The sequence below is a fragment of the Chiloscyllium plagiosum genome, chromosome 6, assembly GCF_004010195.1.
Source record: "Chiloscyllium plagiosum isolate BGI_BamShark_2017 chromosome 6, ASM401019v2, whole genome shotgun sequence".
Lineage (NCBI taxonomy): Eukaryota > Metazoa > Chordata > Chondrichthyes > Orectolobiformes > Hemiscylliidae > Chiloscyllium > Chiloscyllium plagiosum.
The window spans coordinates 89,173,185-89,189,451 of NC_057715.1; the positions used below are offsets into that span (position 1 = coordinate 89,173,185).

A 16,267-nucleotide genomic window follows, 5' to 3' on the forward strand; every position below is an offset into this window, starting at 1 on the left:
TATTTATTCTGTTATGAAGACAGACAAAAGGGTCAGAATCTTACGGGGTTTAAGAAACATGGGCTACAGAGAAATGTATGGCAAAATTAGATGACAAGTGTGGGAGGCCCACCTCAATTTTGAGATCACCTTGTTCCAGCTTTTATGCTTTTCTAAAGCAGCAATGCCTGAGTCTGAATAAGCTACAACAAGTAGCCAATTGACAGTCATTATTGCATGTTAAATGCCTTATTAATGCCACAATTTGCTTCATTAATATTCAAATTCCCATCTTGCCATAAATCACCAAAAAAGCTAGACATTGGGAAAACTTGACAAAGCAACTAGAGCATGTATCTAATGGATTCAGTTTATTCTGCTTATTCTGAGCAAACATGATGGTGCACACTGAGGCAGTAACATTTCAGGATGCCATCAGTGAGCACCAGAAAATTGTATTCCTCCTCCATGGACTTAAGCATCCAGAATCAGCCAACATCATGACCATCCTGGCCCTTACATGATGCACTGGCAGCAAAGACATGCATTGCAGGGCACACCAGCAACTAGCATTAAAAGGCTATATTGAGAACACTTTGCACACAGGGACAGGCACCCAGATAACAGACTGGACCTGGCTACATCTCAGGAATTCCCCTTTTCTCTTTTACTGCTGACTCACGTAGATCCGAGCTGCACGTTCACACCAGTTGCCTTGTCATGCTTTTACTTGCCCTCCCAATTAATGAACTCACAAAACCAGGCAGCTTGTATTGTAGCCTAGAAGGTGCTACAATGGTAGCCTAGAAGGTGCTACATTGCTCTATGGTAGTGTGCTTCATCAATCTCACACCTACTCCATGTGCCAGCTGCATACGTGGCAAACAAACTGCAGGTGCGGCAAGCAGGCAGCCATGTATCCAACTCTTAGGAAAGTAGTCCTCACCAAGATTCTTGCAGGTGCACACCAGTCAGGGGTCCTGGCACAATAAGTCAAGGACAGCCTCCAATACCAGTCAAGGGCTTTGGCCAAAGTCAGACTTTTAGTCTGATCAGGTTGGGGTGGGTCTCAGTCAAGGCTTCTGCAGTCTGGGGACTGAGCTATGGCCAATCCATTGGTTCCATAATGACCAATTCAAGAAAGAGGCTCGTGGAATCTGCAAGACAAAAGAGAGAGAAGATGCCATATCCAATGGTTGGAAGTGGTGTGCAATGATTGAGGGTTAAAGGGAGAGTGGCACTGGCAGGCAAAGACGAACTTAACTATTTGGTGAGCTATGGATGCGTCCTTGCAGAATCAATCTCCAGTTTCTCCTGTGAAGGCCAGGTTTCTCTCCCTGATAGTGGGACATGGATGTCAGGTAACCACAACCCCTATCCATATTGACTCCCTCTGGCTTTACATAGACTTTCTTTTTCTGTAGTAAGAAAATGCAGGGGAATGAGTGAGATGACAGTGGGTGACATGGCTATTAAAATTATTGCATGTGGGGGAAAAAAAAAATGATCAGATATACCAAAGGATTAATGAGCCAAAACAGAAGGCATGCGGGTTAGTGGTGTGGGTCGCTGATGAGGAAGAGTGGGTGAGGGAATGTGTTACAGGCAGCAGTCAGTTGGTGGGAGGTGCATACCCTGAAGACAGAACTGATCCAGGCAGCAATGTTAGAGCAGGCTGGCAGGCTGTTGTGGCATGGCCTCCTCTGACAATCTTCTGGCAAAAGGACACCAATTTATTGCACCATTCTGTCCGTCAGGACCTCTAGATCCCTGCCAGAGAAACGTGGTGCTGTTTTCCCTTGCCCTGACATCTTGCAAACATCCTTGACCAGGCAAGGCAGCCTTGGAATACCAGTCCATGTCCAGGTGCAAAGGAGCATTTTAATGATAGCATGGGTGCAACGGATGTTGGTTTCTCAGTAGATATCCACTGAGTCTTGTCAGAATGGTAAGATGAGGCAAACGTCAGGCATGAGAGACGCAGTAGGAACATGGTAGATAATTAGTGAAATGAGTTTGATAAGATACAGCAAGAAAACTTACTATGCTTCACTGCAAGATACCCTTCAAATAAACTCAACACAGTTTGGTCTTAGCCAAAAAAATGTAATGTACAGTTCAAAATATTTGTTCAAAGTTTCTGCCATTTCCTTGTTTCTCATAAAAAAAAAATCTCGAATCTCTCCCACAAAGATATCACCACATTAGGTCACTTTTTACATTTTTATGCACTTGTAGAAGGTTTAATTGTTTTTATATTTCCTCCTTGCCTCTCATACTCCAACTTATCTTTATTACTTACTAATCATGCTTTGTTGGTTTCTAAAGGTCTCTCAATCCTCCAGGCCACTATTAATCTTTGTAGCCTTGTACATCTTTCTTTTTCAACTTGATATCATCTTTAAACTTCCTTAGTCACAACAGAAAGTGCAATCTTTTCATAGCAGCTCTCTTTCTCAATAGAATTTTTTTTGGACAGTTGTGAAATATCTCCTTAAAACTCTGGCATTGCTTTTCAACCGTCACACCCTTTGACGGATTCTCCCATACTACTTCGTCAACTCTATCTTCATACCTTTGTAATTGTCTTCATATGAGTTTAAGATAGCATTACTTCCAGATCCAAATTTCTTACGCACGAACCGAATGTGAAATTTCATCCTGTAATAATCACTCACTTAGTTGGAGGATCCTTTACTACAAGATCATTCATTAATCCTGTCCCAGTTCACATTTCAAGGTTTAAAATAGCCTGTTCCCTAGTTTATTTTGGAATGTATTGTTCTGAGAAACCCAAATAGACTTTGCAAACTTGTCTTCCAGGTTACTTTGCTGTTAGGATATCAAGACAGACAGCTGAACCAAATTAGCCTTTCTACCCCCCATATTTGCAACACAGTAAAATTAAATCATCAACGACCCCAAATAATGACTTAAGTGGTTTCTTCCCAGACTTTTGAATACAGGGTGTTCTGGTATAACACTGCAATTGCATTCCCCCGCAACCATGCGCTATAGAAAATCACACTGCAGAAAATTACTATATCTGTTCAGTAAAAAGTTCGCATTGCCCAACAGCGTCCACAATTTTTCAATTACTTTATAACCAAATCACGTTGACAAAATACACATGATACCAGAACGACCTGTAAACAATCTTAATAAAAATAACTTGGCAAATAATTAATTTCCAGAGACTTGTTTTGTTTTTAAACTTGTCTGTTTATTAGATGCTATCATAACTTCAGCAGAGAAAAAGAAACAATACTGCCGAGCTTAAATTTGATCCATTCATTGTGGGATCACTTTGTTCTGTCTATCACTGGCTGCTTATGCTGATTGACATGCCTGTCATCCTGTTTGATACCTTCACTATGTTGACACCTCATTTGTAGGTGTGTCTGGTGCAGCTCCTGACATGCCCTTCTGCACTCTCCATTGAAACAGGGTTCAGCCCCTGATGGTTATGGTTGAGTGGGGATGATGTTGCAGATTGTGGCCCACAGTGCCTCATGTATGCAAGTCTTGAGTTGCCAGTTCTATGAGTTGAATTTAGTATGGTGATAGTGCCACACAACACAATGGCGGGCATTCTCAATGTGAAAGCAGGACTTTGTCTGCACAAGCATTGTGCAGTGACCACTCTTACCGATATTATCATGGACAAATGTATCTACAAGCAGCAGATTGGTAAGGATGAGATCAAGTGTGTGTTAGGCCTAGGAATTCCTGCAGAGATGTTCTGGAGCTGAGAAGACTGACTCGCAACAACCACAACTATGCTCCTATGTGCCAAATATAACTCCAATGAACACAGACTTTTCCCCGTAATGATTTCTAATTTTGCTAGGGCTCCTTGATGCCACACTTAGTTGAATGTGACCTTGCCGTCAAGTGCTGTCACTCTTACCTCACTTCTGGAATTCAGCTCTTTTGTCTGTGTTTTAACCAAAGCTCTATTGAGGTCCAAAGCTGAGTGGTCCTGGCAGAACTACAGTTGAACAAAAGAAAAGCAACTTTAATTCTGGTTCCACCCTGATAGACTGATTAACTCTTCCTCAGGCCTCAAATATCATTCAGCAACTTCCATCTGCTGAGCATAGGGTTTCTTTCAGACTTGCCAGAGCCGATTCTCAGACACTGACCTCTTTAGCAGCCAACTTCTGCTATCTATTTCAATAAAATGCTTTTCCTGAGTTATCTGTGACTGTTAGAATTGGTTTAGAGGAGCCAGTGTTGAACTGGGGTGGACAAAATTAAAAAATCACACACCAGGTTATAATCCAAGAAGTTTATTTGGAAGCACTAGCTTTCGAAGCATTGCTTCTTCATCAACCACCTGATGAAGAAGCAGCACTTTAAAAGTTAGTGCTTCCAAATAAACCTGTTGGACCAGAACCTCGTGTTGTGTGATTTTTAACTCTGTTGGAATTCTCTTAATCAAGAATCAGCCTGCTATTAGTATCCAGGCCTGCCTCACAAACAAACAAGACTTGATTAGTCTGTACTAAACCTTTCACCACAAGTTGTCCGAAAGTCCACAAATCATCTCCAGCTCGTAATTCAAAATTGATAAAAGAAAGAAACTGAAAAAAATCAACAAAAGTTCTGACATTGCCAACTAGGTTTATCTGATGTGTATGAAGATTAATATTATCCATGATTTTGTGGCATCTTTCTTAACGGTTTCATTATTTCTTGGTTGTTCTTTACACTTTTGCACAGATAATGTCAGCTGAAGATGTGCTTCAAGTGCTGGACACATATCACATTAGCCAAGATTTTGAAATTAATCATTTTGTGCTTTGATCTGTATAATACAATGCAGCAGCAAGTGTTAGAGGTGCTGGAGAAAAAAGGTACAGAAGAAGAAAAGAAAGAATGTACTATGACCATGGCACCATCACAGATGTACATTGCTGCCCAAATGCTTTCAAAATGGCATAGTTTAGTTTGTTTGGACAATTGTGCCAAACTGAGCCTACCTGACACTACCTCTCTAAAGGACAAAAATCAAGACAACAGACCAGCTAACATATAATTCATGCCTTCCCCCCTCACCTTTCTTAAGTGGCAGAGTGACATGTAAAACTTTTGAATCTAATGGTATTGTTTCTGAATTGAGAATTTGAGAAGATGTAATAAGTGGATCTGTAATGATTTCACCTATTTTCCTACTTCAAATTTTATAACAGCAATAGAAACCATCTGGTCCAGGGAATTTGTCATTTTTAAAAAAAGTATTAAACATTTATGTTTACATTAGTTTTCATGAGCTTCTGTCCCTGGTTTAATGTTGATTCGGAGAATGTTAGTTTTCTTGGTGTTACCGACATGCAATTCCTGTACTTTTCTGCAAAAATTGATATCAAGTCATCATTTAATCTGTCTGCCATTTCATTACTTTCATTTACAGTATTGCAAGTAATAGTTTTCCTAAGTCTTAACATTGCTTCTAAACACCCTCTTTTTCCTAATATAAATAAATTTGTTTTGCTGACTCAGCTGTCTCATTTTAGTGAAGTTTGCCTGACCTACATCTACAGCCTTGGTAGTTGTTTCACATTTTTCTTTTTGAAACCACTACATTAAACTTCAATAGCAGCAAAAACACTGTGGAAGTTAGTAATCTGAAATAAAAAATAAAGAGTATTAAAGAAACTCAGCAGGTCTGGCAGCATCTCATATGAGAGAAATAGAGATAACATTCCCATTCTGATATTACTCTTCTTTGGAATATGACCAAAGAATTGCAGTAGATATGAAATTTTGTTTCTCTCTCCACAGATTCTGCCAGACATGCTGAACTTCTCCAGCACTTTTTTTTTTACTCCGTTAAACTTGAATCATATTATGATTATTAGATAAATATTCATTCTTCATTAAAATGCTAATTTACTGACGTATTACAAAATCCAATTTGACCTTCCCTAAGAGATATTTTTGTGGGGAAAGGCAATGGCCTGGTAGTATTATTGCTAGCTTATTAATCCAGAAATGCAAGCAATATTCTTGGTATTGAGTTCAAATCCTCCATGGCAGAATGTGGAATTTGAACTTAATAAAAATCTGCAACTAAAAGTCTAATGATGACTATGAAACCATTGTTCATTGTCAGGAAAAAAATCCATCTGGTTCACTCGTGTCCTGTTTGGCCGAAATGTGACTCCAGACCCATAGCAATGTGATTGACTTTTAACTGTCGTCTGGGCAATTAGGGACGAGTAATAAATGCTGACCTAACCAGAAGCACCATATTAGTCAATTTTTTAAAATTACCTTAAACCATCTGAAGAATTTCTTGTCTTTCCTTATCTCAGTCTACATATGTTAAATTCTCTCATTAAAAGTCAGCCTGCCCTCACAAACATGGGACCTATCGAAAACTCTCATAATTCTCTTAAATCCCTTTTACTGCTTAATTCTATCCACAAAGCCTCCATTGCTTGCCTACTTCTCATTGTAATTGGTCAGGATTTAATTTATACAATGGCGATCCCACAGTCAGTTAGAAAACTAATGGGACCTCTTCATTGCTTCTCTCCAGAAGAGTCAATGTAATTTAAGTGCAATCTGACACTTACCTGACAAGTGTTGGACCTTCCATTCAATCAAGCCCTCTAGGCAATTAGGGGTAGGCAATAAAGACTGGTCCAGACAGCAATGCCTGCATCTCATGAATAAGTCAAAAAAGCTCTGAGGAATTGTGAGGTTATGCATTTGCGGAGGCCAAACAAAACACGCGAATGCATAATATATCAAAGGGTGTTGAGAGGAAAAAGGAAGTGAGAGATCTTGAATATGTCCACAGGTCCATGAAAGTGGCAGAACAACTAGATGAGATGTTAACAAAAGCATATAGGATGCTTTCCTTCATTGGGTGTGGTATTGAGTACAAGAGCAGGGATGTAATGAGGGAACGATGTAAAACACTGAACGTAATATAAAAAATAGGAGCAGGAGTAGACCATACAGCCTCTGCTCTGCCATTCAATAGAATTATGGCTGATCCATAATTCCTCATACCCATTAAACTGCATTTTCCCTATAACCCTTGATTCCCCTACTGATCAAAAATCAATCTGATATAGCCTTAAATATACACAAGGAACTCTATGGCCACTGCTGTCTGTGGCAAGAAGAAATTCATCCTCATCTCACCCTTTTATTCTGAAACTATACCCTCTGGTCCCAGCTGAAAATGTGTTGCTGGAAAAGCGCAGCAGGTCAGGCAGCATCCAAGGAACAGGAGAATCGACGTTTCGGGCATAAACCCCTCTTTAGGAATGAGGAAAGTGTGTCCAGCAGACTAAGATAAAAGGTAGGGAGGAAGGACTTGGGGCTAAGATAAAAGGTAAGGAGGAGGGACTTGGGGCTAAGATAAAAGGTAGGGAGGAGGGACTTGGGCCTTTTATCTTAGCCCCAAGTCCTTCCTCCCTACCTTTTATCTTAGCCCCAAGTCCCTCCTCCCTACCTTTTATCTTAGCCCCAAGTCCCTCCTCCCTACCTTTTATCTTAGTCTGCTGGACACACTTTCCTCATTCCTAAAGAGGGGTTTATGCCCGAAACGTCGATTCTCCTGTTCCTTGGATGCTGCCTGACCTGCTGCGCTTTTACAGCAACACATTTTCAGCTCTGATCTCCAGCATCTGCAGCCCTCACTTTCTCCTCTGGTCCTAGACCTTCCCATGAGAGGAAACAGCATTTACCTTATCAAGCCCCTTAAGATTTCTATATATTTAAAAAGATTATCTGTCATTCTCTTAGACTCCAGTAAGAGTCCCAACCTGTTTAACCTTTGCTCATAAGACAATCTGTCCATACTGGGGATCATCCTAGTCAACTTTCTCTGAACTTACTCCACATAAATTATATTTTTCTTTAAATAAGAGGACCGAAACTGCTCTCAGTTCTCCAGATGTGGTCTCAACATTACCTTGTAGAGTTGCATTAATGCTTCCCTACTCCTATTTTCCACCCCCCTTGAAATAAGGATCAACGTTCCATTAACCTTCCAGATTACCTGCTGCACCTGTGTGCTAGCTTTCTGTGTTCAGTGCACAAGTATCCCAAGTCCCTTTGTGTTGCAGCTTTCTGCAGTTTTTTTTCCCCCATTTAAGTAATACTTTTCTTTTATTTTTCCTTCCAAAATGAATAACTTCACATTTTCTCACATTATACTCCATTTGCCAACCTTTTGCACACTTACTTAACCCTGAAAGTTTCTGTATCCCTCTTGCAGCTTGCCTTTCCACCTATTTTTGATGAAGACACAGGTTGACTTTTGTGTACAATTCTGGTCAGCCAATTATAGGAAGAACACATTACTGCAGAAGAGAATACAGGGGAGATTTACAAGATTGTTGCTAGTGAATGAAAGTTCCAGGTATGAGGAAAAATTGGATATTTAGGGTTGTTTTCCTTAGAAGAGAGGAGGCTGAGATGTGACTTAAGGTGTTTGGAGGACAGGGAAGATCAGTTTTCCCTATTGAATAGATCAGTTACCAGGAGAGACACGTTACTTAGTTTACACCCCTCATTCTGCAATTTTCCAATACACTGATCCCAGTGTGGTTTAGCTGAAGGCATCTCAATGGTACAGCTGTCTCTTTCCCTTGTAAGGCTGCTAGAGCATTATGAATTGAATCCTATTTCACTCTCTCAATCTGTGAGCCATGCATTCAACTCTTATATACCCTACTCCAATTAGCTTATGACTAAGGTAGTAATACAGAGGTCGGGGTCTAGTTTTTAATTTAGTCCCTCGCTGCTCTTATTCACACAAAATTCTTATAAGTCTATATATGTCATTGATACCTCCATGGACCATGACAATTAGTTCATTCCCCTGCCAGTTCAATTTCCTCCTCATCTTAAAGCAGATTCCTTAACCTGCTTCAGGTTGGGCAGTGAAGCTTATGTGACTCAGGCTCTTGGCTATAAAGAGCAATATCTGTGCTCCTAACTATATAGTCCCTTTCTAAATCACACTCCTCTTTACTCCCATGATTTGAGTAACTCCCTACACTAAGCTGCTGTGATCAGTTTGTGTATCTTCCCTGTAGTCATTGCTCTCAATCATATAAGCTGTGAGGATCGCAAACCCTTTAGACAAAGGCTGAGGCTCCTGCTTGACGACATTCTACATCTGCATACGTGTCTCAGTCACCGTCACAACTTCTTGTTCCTCATTATGGACCAAGTCAGAAGTTTCTTGCTCAAGGATGTGACTACTTCCTGGAGAGAAGTACCTGGTAGGTTTCCCCCATCTTGATGCATTGTAGTTTCTGAAGCTTGGATTCAAGCTCAAAACATTAAGCCAAAGTTCCTCATGTCACAGCATTTACTGCGGATGTGATTACTTTGGATCCACAAAGTTGCAACCAGCTTCCACATGGTACAGCTGCAATACACCACCTGCCCTTCCACCTTTGTATTTTATATTACTGAACTGTTATCTGTAGTTACATGAGCAGAAGTAGAATATTTGAGCCATTCATGGCCAATCTATTTGTGTTTCTAACTCCACAATCCCATTTTTCCCCACCTTTTTCACAATAACTCTTGATGACCTTGTCTAACAATAATCTATGCACATTTTCTGAAAAAAAATTCAATGACTATGCTTCCACTGTCTTCTGAAATAGTGTTCATGAACTCACAAAACCCATTGAGTGAGATATCCTCCTTATCTCCTTAAAGTGTGACCCCTACTTTTAAAACAGTGCTCCTGGGTACTAGATTGACTTTCAAAAGTAACTATACTTTCCACATCCATCTTGATACCATTCAAGATCTTAAACAATCAATTAACTCTTCTAACCTCCATGCCCAACCTATCCTTATAAGACAACCCACTCAATCAAAGCATCAATCTCCTCTGAACTGCCTGCAATGCATTTATATTCTATATTAGGTAGTTAACTAGTTATGCTACAAACGCAGTGCAATGCTTATATCTCCCCAGTGTCAGATTAAGCTATAGCTCCTATTTAGAGGGATAAAATCATATTAATCAATGAGTTAATACCTTGAAACACTCACCAGCTGCTCAAAGCTGAAGAAAGGGTATAATAGGCAAACACACAGCAACATACTCCCACCTGCACAACATTTCAATTTAGCACTCATACCCACAAAGCACTCTGTTGTTAACTTACTCCCAAACTCTTGTTGCAGTTGTGAAACCTATCTACTTTTTTTAAGAGGACTAGTGATTCACTCCACACTTATACCTTCTAAATCATCTTCCTTCTATGGTCATTAACATCTGTGCAGGCAACTCAGGGCAAAGGTTCAGAAAGAACTTTGATTTAAATAATTCATTGCTTTAAATTGCATTAAATTGTCTGTATGGGCCAGAATTCATTTTTATGTAATAACCCTAGAATTACCTGATATTCAAGTAATGTTTGCCTTAACAATAAGTGTTTATATAGTGGGGAGTTAACCAGGGCTCCCATTCCCATTTGTTTCATTGGAAGTGCTAATGTAGAAGTTGCCAGTTTTGGGCTTGGTTGTGTTGCCCCTGATAACCTGCCAATAACTGCCTGAATTCACACATGATGAGTGGCTAATTGGATTAGACACTAGAAGATAACTGAAGAAATCCAAACTCAGCAGGAGCAAGTTACCACTGAAGACAATAATTAACTAAAAATTTTGTATAAAGGTGAATGGTCCTTATGAATGGGGCTTTGTTCTTATCTGTAACCAGATGTAATTATGAGGAGTATGTAAGCATATTAAAGAAGGAAATAAACTGCACTTAAACAGCAGTTTATGTATCATCAGTACATCTTGCAAATTAATTACTTAACAACTGACTGTTGCAGTAAAGGTAAATATAGCAGCTAATTTATATTTGGCAACGTCCCACAAACATCAATGAGATAAATTACCAGAAACATGTTTTTAGTAGTGTGGATTTAATATCAGTTCAAATTTTACAATTTTTACCAAATAACAAAGATAATTTGACAAATAAGAATAGCAATATATGTACATAATCCAATAGAAGTCATCAGAAAAGGGATGGTTTTCACCAAAGGTAATACATAAAAATATTTATTTTAGTTATATACAGACTACATTTCAAAACATGCTGTCCAAAGTAGGACTTCAAAATCTGAATTAAAAATAAAACATAATTTACCATGTCACGTGTAAGCTCTCTGGAATTACTACAATTAATATTGTTTTAAAACTACACACCTGACTCTGTGTTACACTGTGTGGTTTGGAAATCTTTACTGTCTTCAAAAGACTAATATACTTTCTATTTTGTTACATTTGCTGTGATGGATTTCTATCCATTGCTAATTCTCAGTATCAGGTAGAATTTATTGCACTTACTGAACTATAAAGTGTTTCTTAATTCAGACTGTAATATGAAAATTGCAGCTCAGCTAAATGTTTTGGTGCAAAACTAATATTGCATGTCTTCAAGGTTATTATGAATGCAAAACATGTAGATTAATCTTTCAAGCAAAGCAATGAGCTTCACTTCTATATGAAGTAAATTGTGATAATGTATGTTCAGATCTGACTGTAATATTGTTGTCATAGGGCAGATTCTAATGAGTTCAATTTTTTAAGTAACTTTAGATACAGCAAATATCTATATGTAAGGGAATGGAAATTAGATTAATTTTTTTAAGGCTAGGCTAAAGGTTGACGTGTGAAAAATTGAGTTAGTTTGCAAAAAAGAAATTTGTTTCTTCGAGTAAAAATTGAGGTCAGGAGGCCAGAGCTTGCCTAGATCCTGGATGAGTGAAATGAATCAAACAATATGGCTACAGGAACGTGTGCAGTTGTATAATTTAATGATGAGGTTACATTCATTATCTTGAAGATGAATGTAATATGGCTGACTTTATCTTTTTAATGGCAATGATTTTTGTATTACTTATGCACTGCCTTTAAGTGATTTCTGAACTGATAGCTGTGTTTTTTGAATAGGCCAAGAAAGAATAGTGTTGGCCTCATTGCTGCTTGTCGTTTTTTGATTTACATTACCACCATGTGTTTTTTGGTTATATTAAACAGCATGAAACTCATCTGCTAGGAGTATCTTTTAATTACTGTGTGCAAATTTCATCTGTAATTGAAACAAAAAGCTTTTCAGCCATCTTCCCAAACCATCTTGACAAGCTGAAACCTGAATGTTATTTTCTGGTGCTGCGATTAGATTGGGGCTGAAGTCTCCAGCTGGCAGGCCTGTCTATGACTGGAGGCGGCCTGTCCCCAGTGCTTGTCATTTCCTGACATGCCTGACAGGACAAGGAGAGCCGTCCCAGACAGATTCATTAGATGGCATTTTCCACAGCTGGGCTAAAATGAGGGCTGCACTTCATCACAGCAACGATGAACTAACTCTGTAAGGCCCTTGTTGGTTTTAACCAAAGCCATGTTGTTTTAACAATTTTTGTTTTGCAATATTTTAAAATTTTTTGACATGTTTTCTTTACGTTTCCCTGAAGCTCACACCTCATGCATTATGCTGACATTGATTTTAAATCCAAGCAGCTACTGTGGTTGAGACCATTGTGATAGGATATCGAGCATTTTATTCATTCATGAGATGGCGGAGCTTACCTTTCACCTTATTGTTGGCTGCCATTTCTTTAGTTCATGGTCTCTATGACAACTGTTTAAATTGGGATGAGTAACTGTCATCTGGAGTATTACGGAGAGAAAAGTGTTAGTGAGCATAAAGTCCCATAGATAGAGCATTTCAACATAATCCAATTTTAATTGAGCTCAAGAGACTTTGATGTGCTGCATAAGGTCAGGAAAGAGCTATTCCAGGGAGAAATTAAACCAGCCTAGCTAGGCTTCAGTACTACTGACTGTCACCATTTTAAATGAGCATTAGCATCAGCCTTAACCTTCCCCTGTGGAACATCTCACTTCACTTCCAACATTTCTCTGCCTTCTACCATATGCGAAGGTTGAGGGACTTTCATTTTTTTTAACACCTCCTTGATTAAGTTTGAAAAGCATGAAGCTGACCTGAGATGCACAGAAAGCTGTCAACTGGGCCCTTCTTTGTATATCAGGGTGGGAAAATAGAGAATGGAAAAGGATTATTTTCACTTGTCAGTTAAAGTCCACTTGATTTTTTTTCACTGAAAAGGCAGGCTGTCTTTAACCTGTACTAATGTAACAATTAAGAGTTACATTAAAAGCAAAGATAGTTTGTTTTATTTTTTAAAAAGGTATAGCATTTAGAACTGAAAAGCAACACCAATCTGTGTTTAAGTAGGAAAATGTGTCTTGATAATTCTAATGGACCTTCTGTGAAATGAAAAGGCTCCTTTCATCTCTTTCTATACATCAGCAAATCCTCTGTGGTATTCTTAATACAAATTTTCTTAAGACCACAAAAGGAGTGAACATTCTACCGGACTCCCTTATTAACCCTTTGAGAATAGTGGTTTCATTTCTGAATCATTTCTCCAAACATCATCATAAACAGAACATTTAGCCAAATATTCTGTACATTTAATACCTGTTTCTCATTGTGATGTATGAACATAGCAAAGCAGTGTTTTAAAATTTTTGTACAGAAGAATTTTATTTGAGAATCTCATGTTAAAGCTTTGAAAGTAAGGAAGTTCTGTAATTTGAAAATAAAGTCATTTACAGCTGTTTGAGATTTATTCATAAGTGGTGACTTAAGAGAGTGTGTGTTTATAAGTATGTTACGCTTTGTATGTATATTTAGGCAGTGTTCCAAAACTAACAGAACAACTGAGAGCACATCCTTGCCTCTTAACATATACCAACAACCACAAATAGATTGATTTGATTTCTTAAAAAAAATCAAAATTCTTATACTTTTCAATGATTTTTTCAAAAAATAAAACATCTTCATAAATTCCTTCAAACTATTTTAAAGGTAATGGGAAGGTCAAAGTGCCTAACTGAAATTGTTGCAGATATGTTTTTTTTATTTTTGAGATAACTGTAAATTTAAACTAAAGAACTATTATAACAAATGTTACAATAAATGTTTAGATGGTTAAAAATATTGTTTTATTTACTGAATGAAATGGATATATTTTCAAATTTTAGGTTCTCGCTTACACTGAAGGTTTACATGGAAAATGGATGTTCAGCGAAATACGGGCAGTCTTTTCAAGACGCTATCTCCTCCAGAGCACAGCTTTGGAAGTTTTCATGGCCAACAGAAGTATGTGTAGTTACAAATTAGTTTTCTCTAATAAAGTGATGTAAATGCAGCCCTATAATGTTGTGCTAAGAATTTAATAATGTAATGGACACGGGAAAACTGGGAGAATGGCATTACTTTTTGAAGTAATTCTTTGTTCCAACTTGCCTTTATTGAATTATATTTTTCTTATTTTTTTCTGCAGCATCTGTCATGTTCAATTTTCCAGACCAAGCTACAGTGAAGAAAGTTGTGTATAGTTTACCTCGTGTTGGAGTTGGCACTAGTTATGGTTTACCACAGGCCAGGTATTCAATATGAATGTTTTTATGGGAAAGTTCTTCTAATTGTTCATCTCAAATATAGTATTCCTAAATTAAGTTGTTTTATTCAGAGAGGTTTATAGAATGATATAGTGCATCGCAAATCACTTGCCTATATTTTTTTTTAAACCAAAAAAAATCTCAAAAATATTGGCTACATTGGACCAACACAGTTTATTGAAGTGGCAAGGATATGGGCGGTCAAAACCATTCTTATTGACAGAGAGATGATGTTTCAGTCTGTGTTAGGTCTCACCAGTGCAAGGAAGATCCAGTTGTGAGCAATGAATGCAGTAGACTAGGTTGAAAGAATTACAAGTAAATTGCTACTTCACCTGTAAGGTATGTTTGGGACCTCCATCAGAGAAGAGAGAGAGTGAAAGGGCAAGCATTACACCTCATGCAATCACATGGGGAAGTGCCATGGTAGGGGCGAGGAAGTGTTAGGAGTGATGGAGGAGCAGGTCAGAATGTCACAGAGAGAACAGCCCCTGTCGAATGCTGACAGTGGAGGGAAGGGTAAGGGGGAGATGTGTCTGGTGATGGAATGGCAGAGGATGATCCTTTGGATATGGAGATTGGTGGGTTGGAAAGTGAGGATAAGGTTATTCTGGGAGGGACAGGACAAGGTGAGGGCAGGAGTGTGAGAAATGGATTGGATGTAGCTGTGAATCGGAGTGTTTGGGGTTGGGGGAGAGGGAGTCCTCACTTGAGAAAAAAGGAGCGTAGGTCAGAGGCATTGTGGCAAGTTGCATCGTCGGACCAGATGGAACAGACACGGGGAAACTGGGAGAATGGAATGGAATGCATGAAGCAAGGTGTGAAAAAGTGTTGTCAAAAATGACTGCAATATTGCTGTCTTCTGATACTATAACTAGTAATAGTAAAGCATGATAATGTTGATAAAGGATGATAATCTCATTCGTTTGGTTGAACTGGTCCTCACCCTTAACAATTTCTCCTTCAAATCCTCCCACTTCCTCCAGACCAAAGGGGTAGCCATGGGCACCCATATGGGCCTCAGCTATGCCTGTCTCTTTGTTGGCTACGTAGAACAGGCCATCTTCTGTAATTATACCGGCACTACTCCCCAACTCTTCCTCCGCTACATTGATGACTGCATTGGCGCCACCTCGTGCTCCCGCGAGGAGGTTGAGCAATTCATCAACTTCACCAACACATTCCACCCTGACCTTAAATTTACCTGCACCATCTCTGACACCTCCCTCCCCTTTGTGGACCTCTCCATCTCCATTAATGACGACCAACTTGACATCAACATTTTTTACAAACCGACCGACTCCCACAGCTACCTGGATTACTCCTCTTCCCACCCTCCCTCCTGCAAAAATGCCATCCCATATTCCCAATTCCTCCGCCTCCGCCGTATCTGCTCCCAGAAGGACCAGTTCCACCACAGAACACACCAGATGGCCTCCTTCTTTAGAGACCGCAATTTCCCTTCCCACGTGGTTAAAGATGCCCTCCAACGCATCTCATCCACATCCCGCACCTCCGCCCTCAGACCCAACCCCTCCAACCGCAACAAGGAAAAATTTCCCTTCCCACGTGGTTAAAGATGCCCTCCAACGCATCTCATCCACATCCCGCACCTCCACCCTCAGACCCAACCCCTCCAACCGCAACAAGGAAAAATTTCCCTTCCCACGTGGTTAAAGATGCCCTCCAACGCATCTCATCCACATCCCGCACCTCCACCCTCAGACCCAACCCCTCCAACCGCAACAAGGACAGAACACCCCTGGTGCTCACCTTCCACCCTACAAAC

General features: G+C 39.3%; 1 protein-coding gene across 1 annotated transcript in view; it reads left to right on the forward strand.

Moving 5' to 3' along the window:
- The window catches only part of nbeaa (neurobeachin a), an 849,844-nt gene that overhangs the window by 666,042 nt on the left and 167,535 nt on the right, over nucleotides 1-16,267 (forward strand). Inside the window, exons 42-43 of the mRNA XM_043692709.1 lie at nucleotides 14,059-14,176; nucleotides 14,361-14,463. Of these exons, the coding sequence (XP_043548644.1) occupies nucleotides 14,059-14,176; nucleotides 14,361-14,463 (221 nt within the window). The remainder of the gene's footprint in view (nucleotides 1-14,058; nucleotides 14,177-14,360; nucleotides 14,464-16,267) is intronic.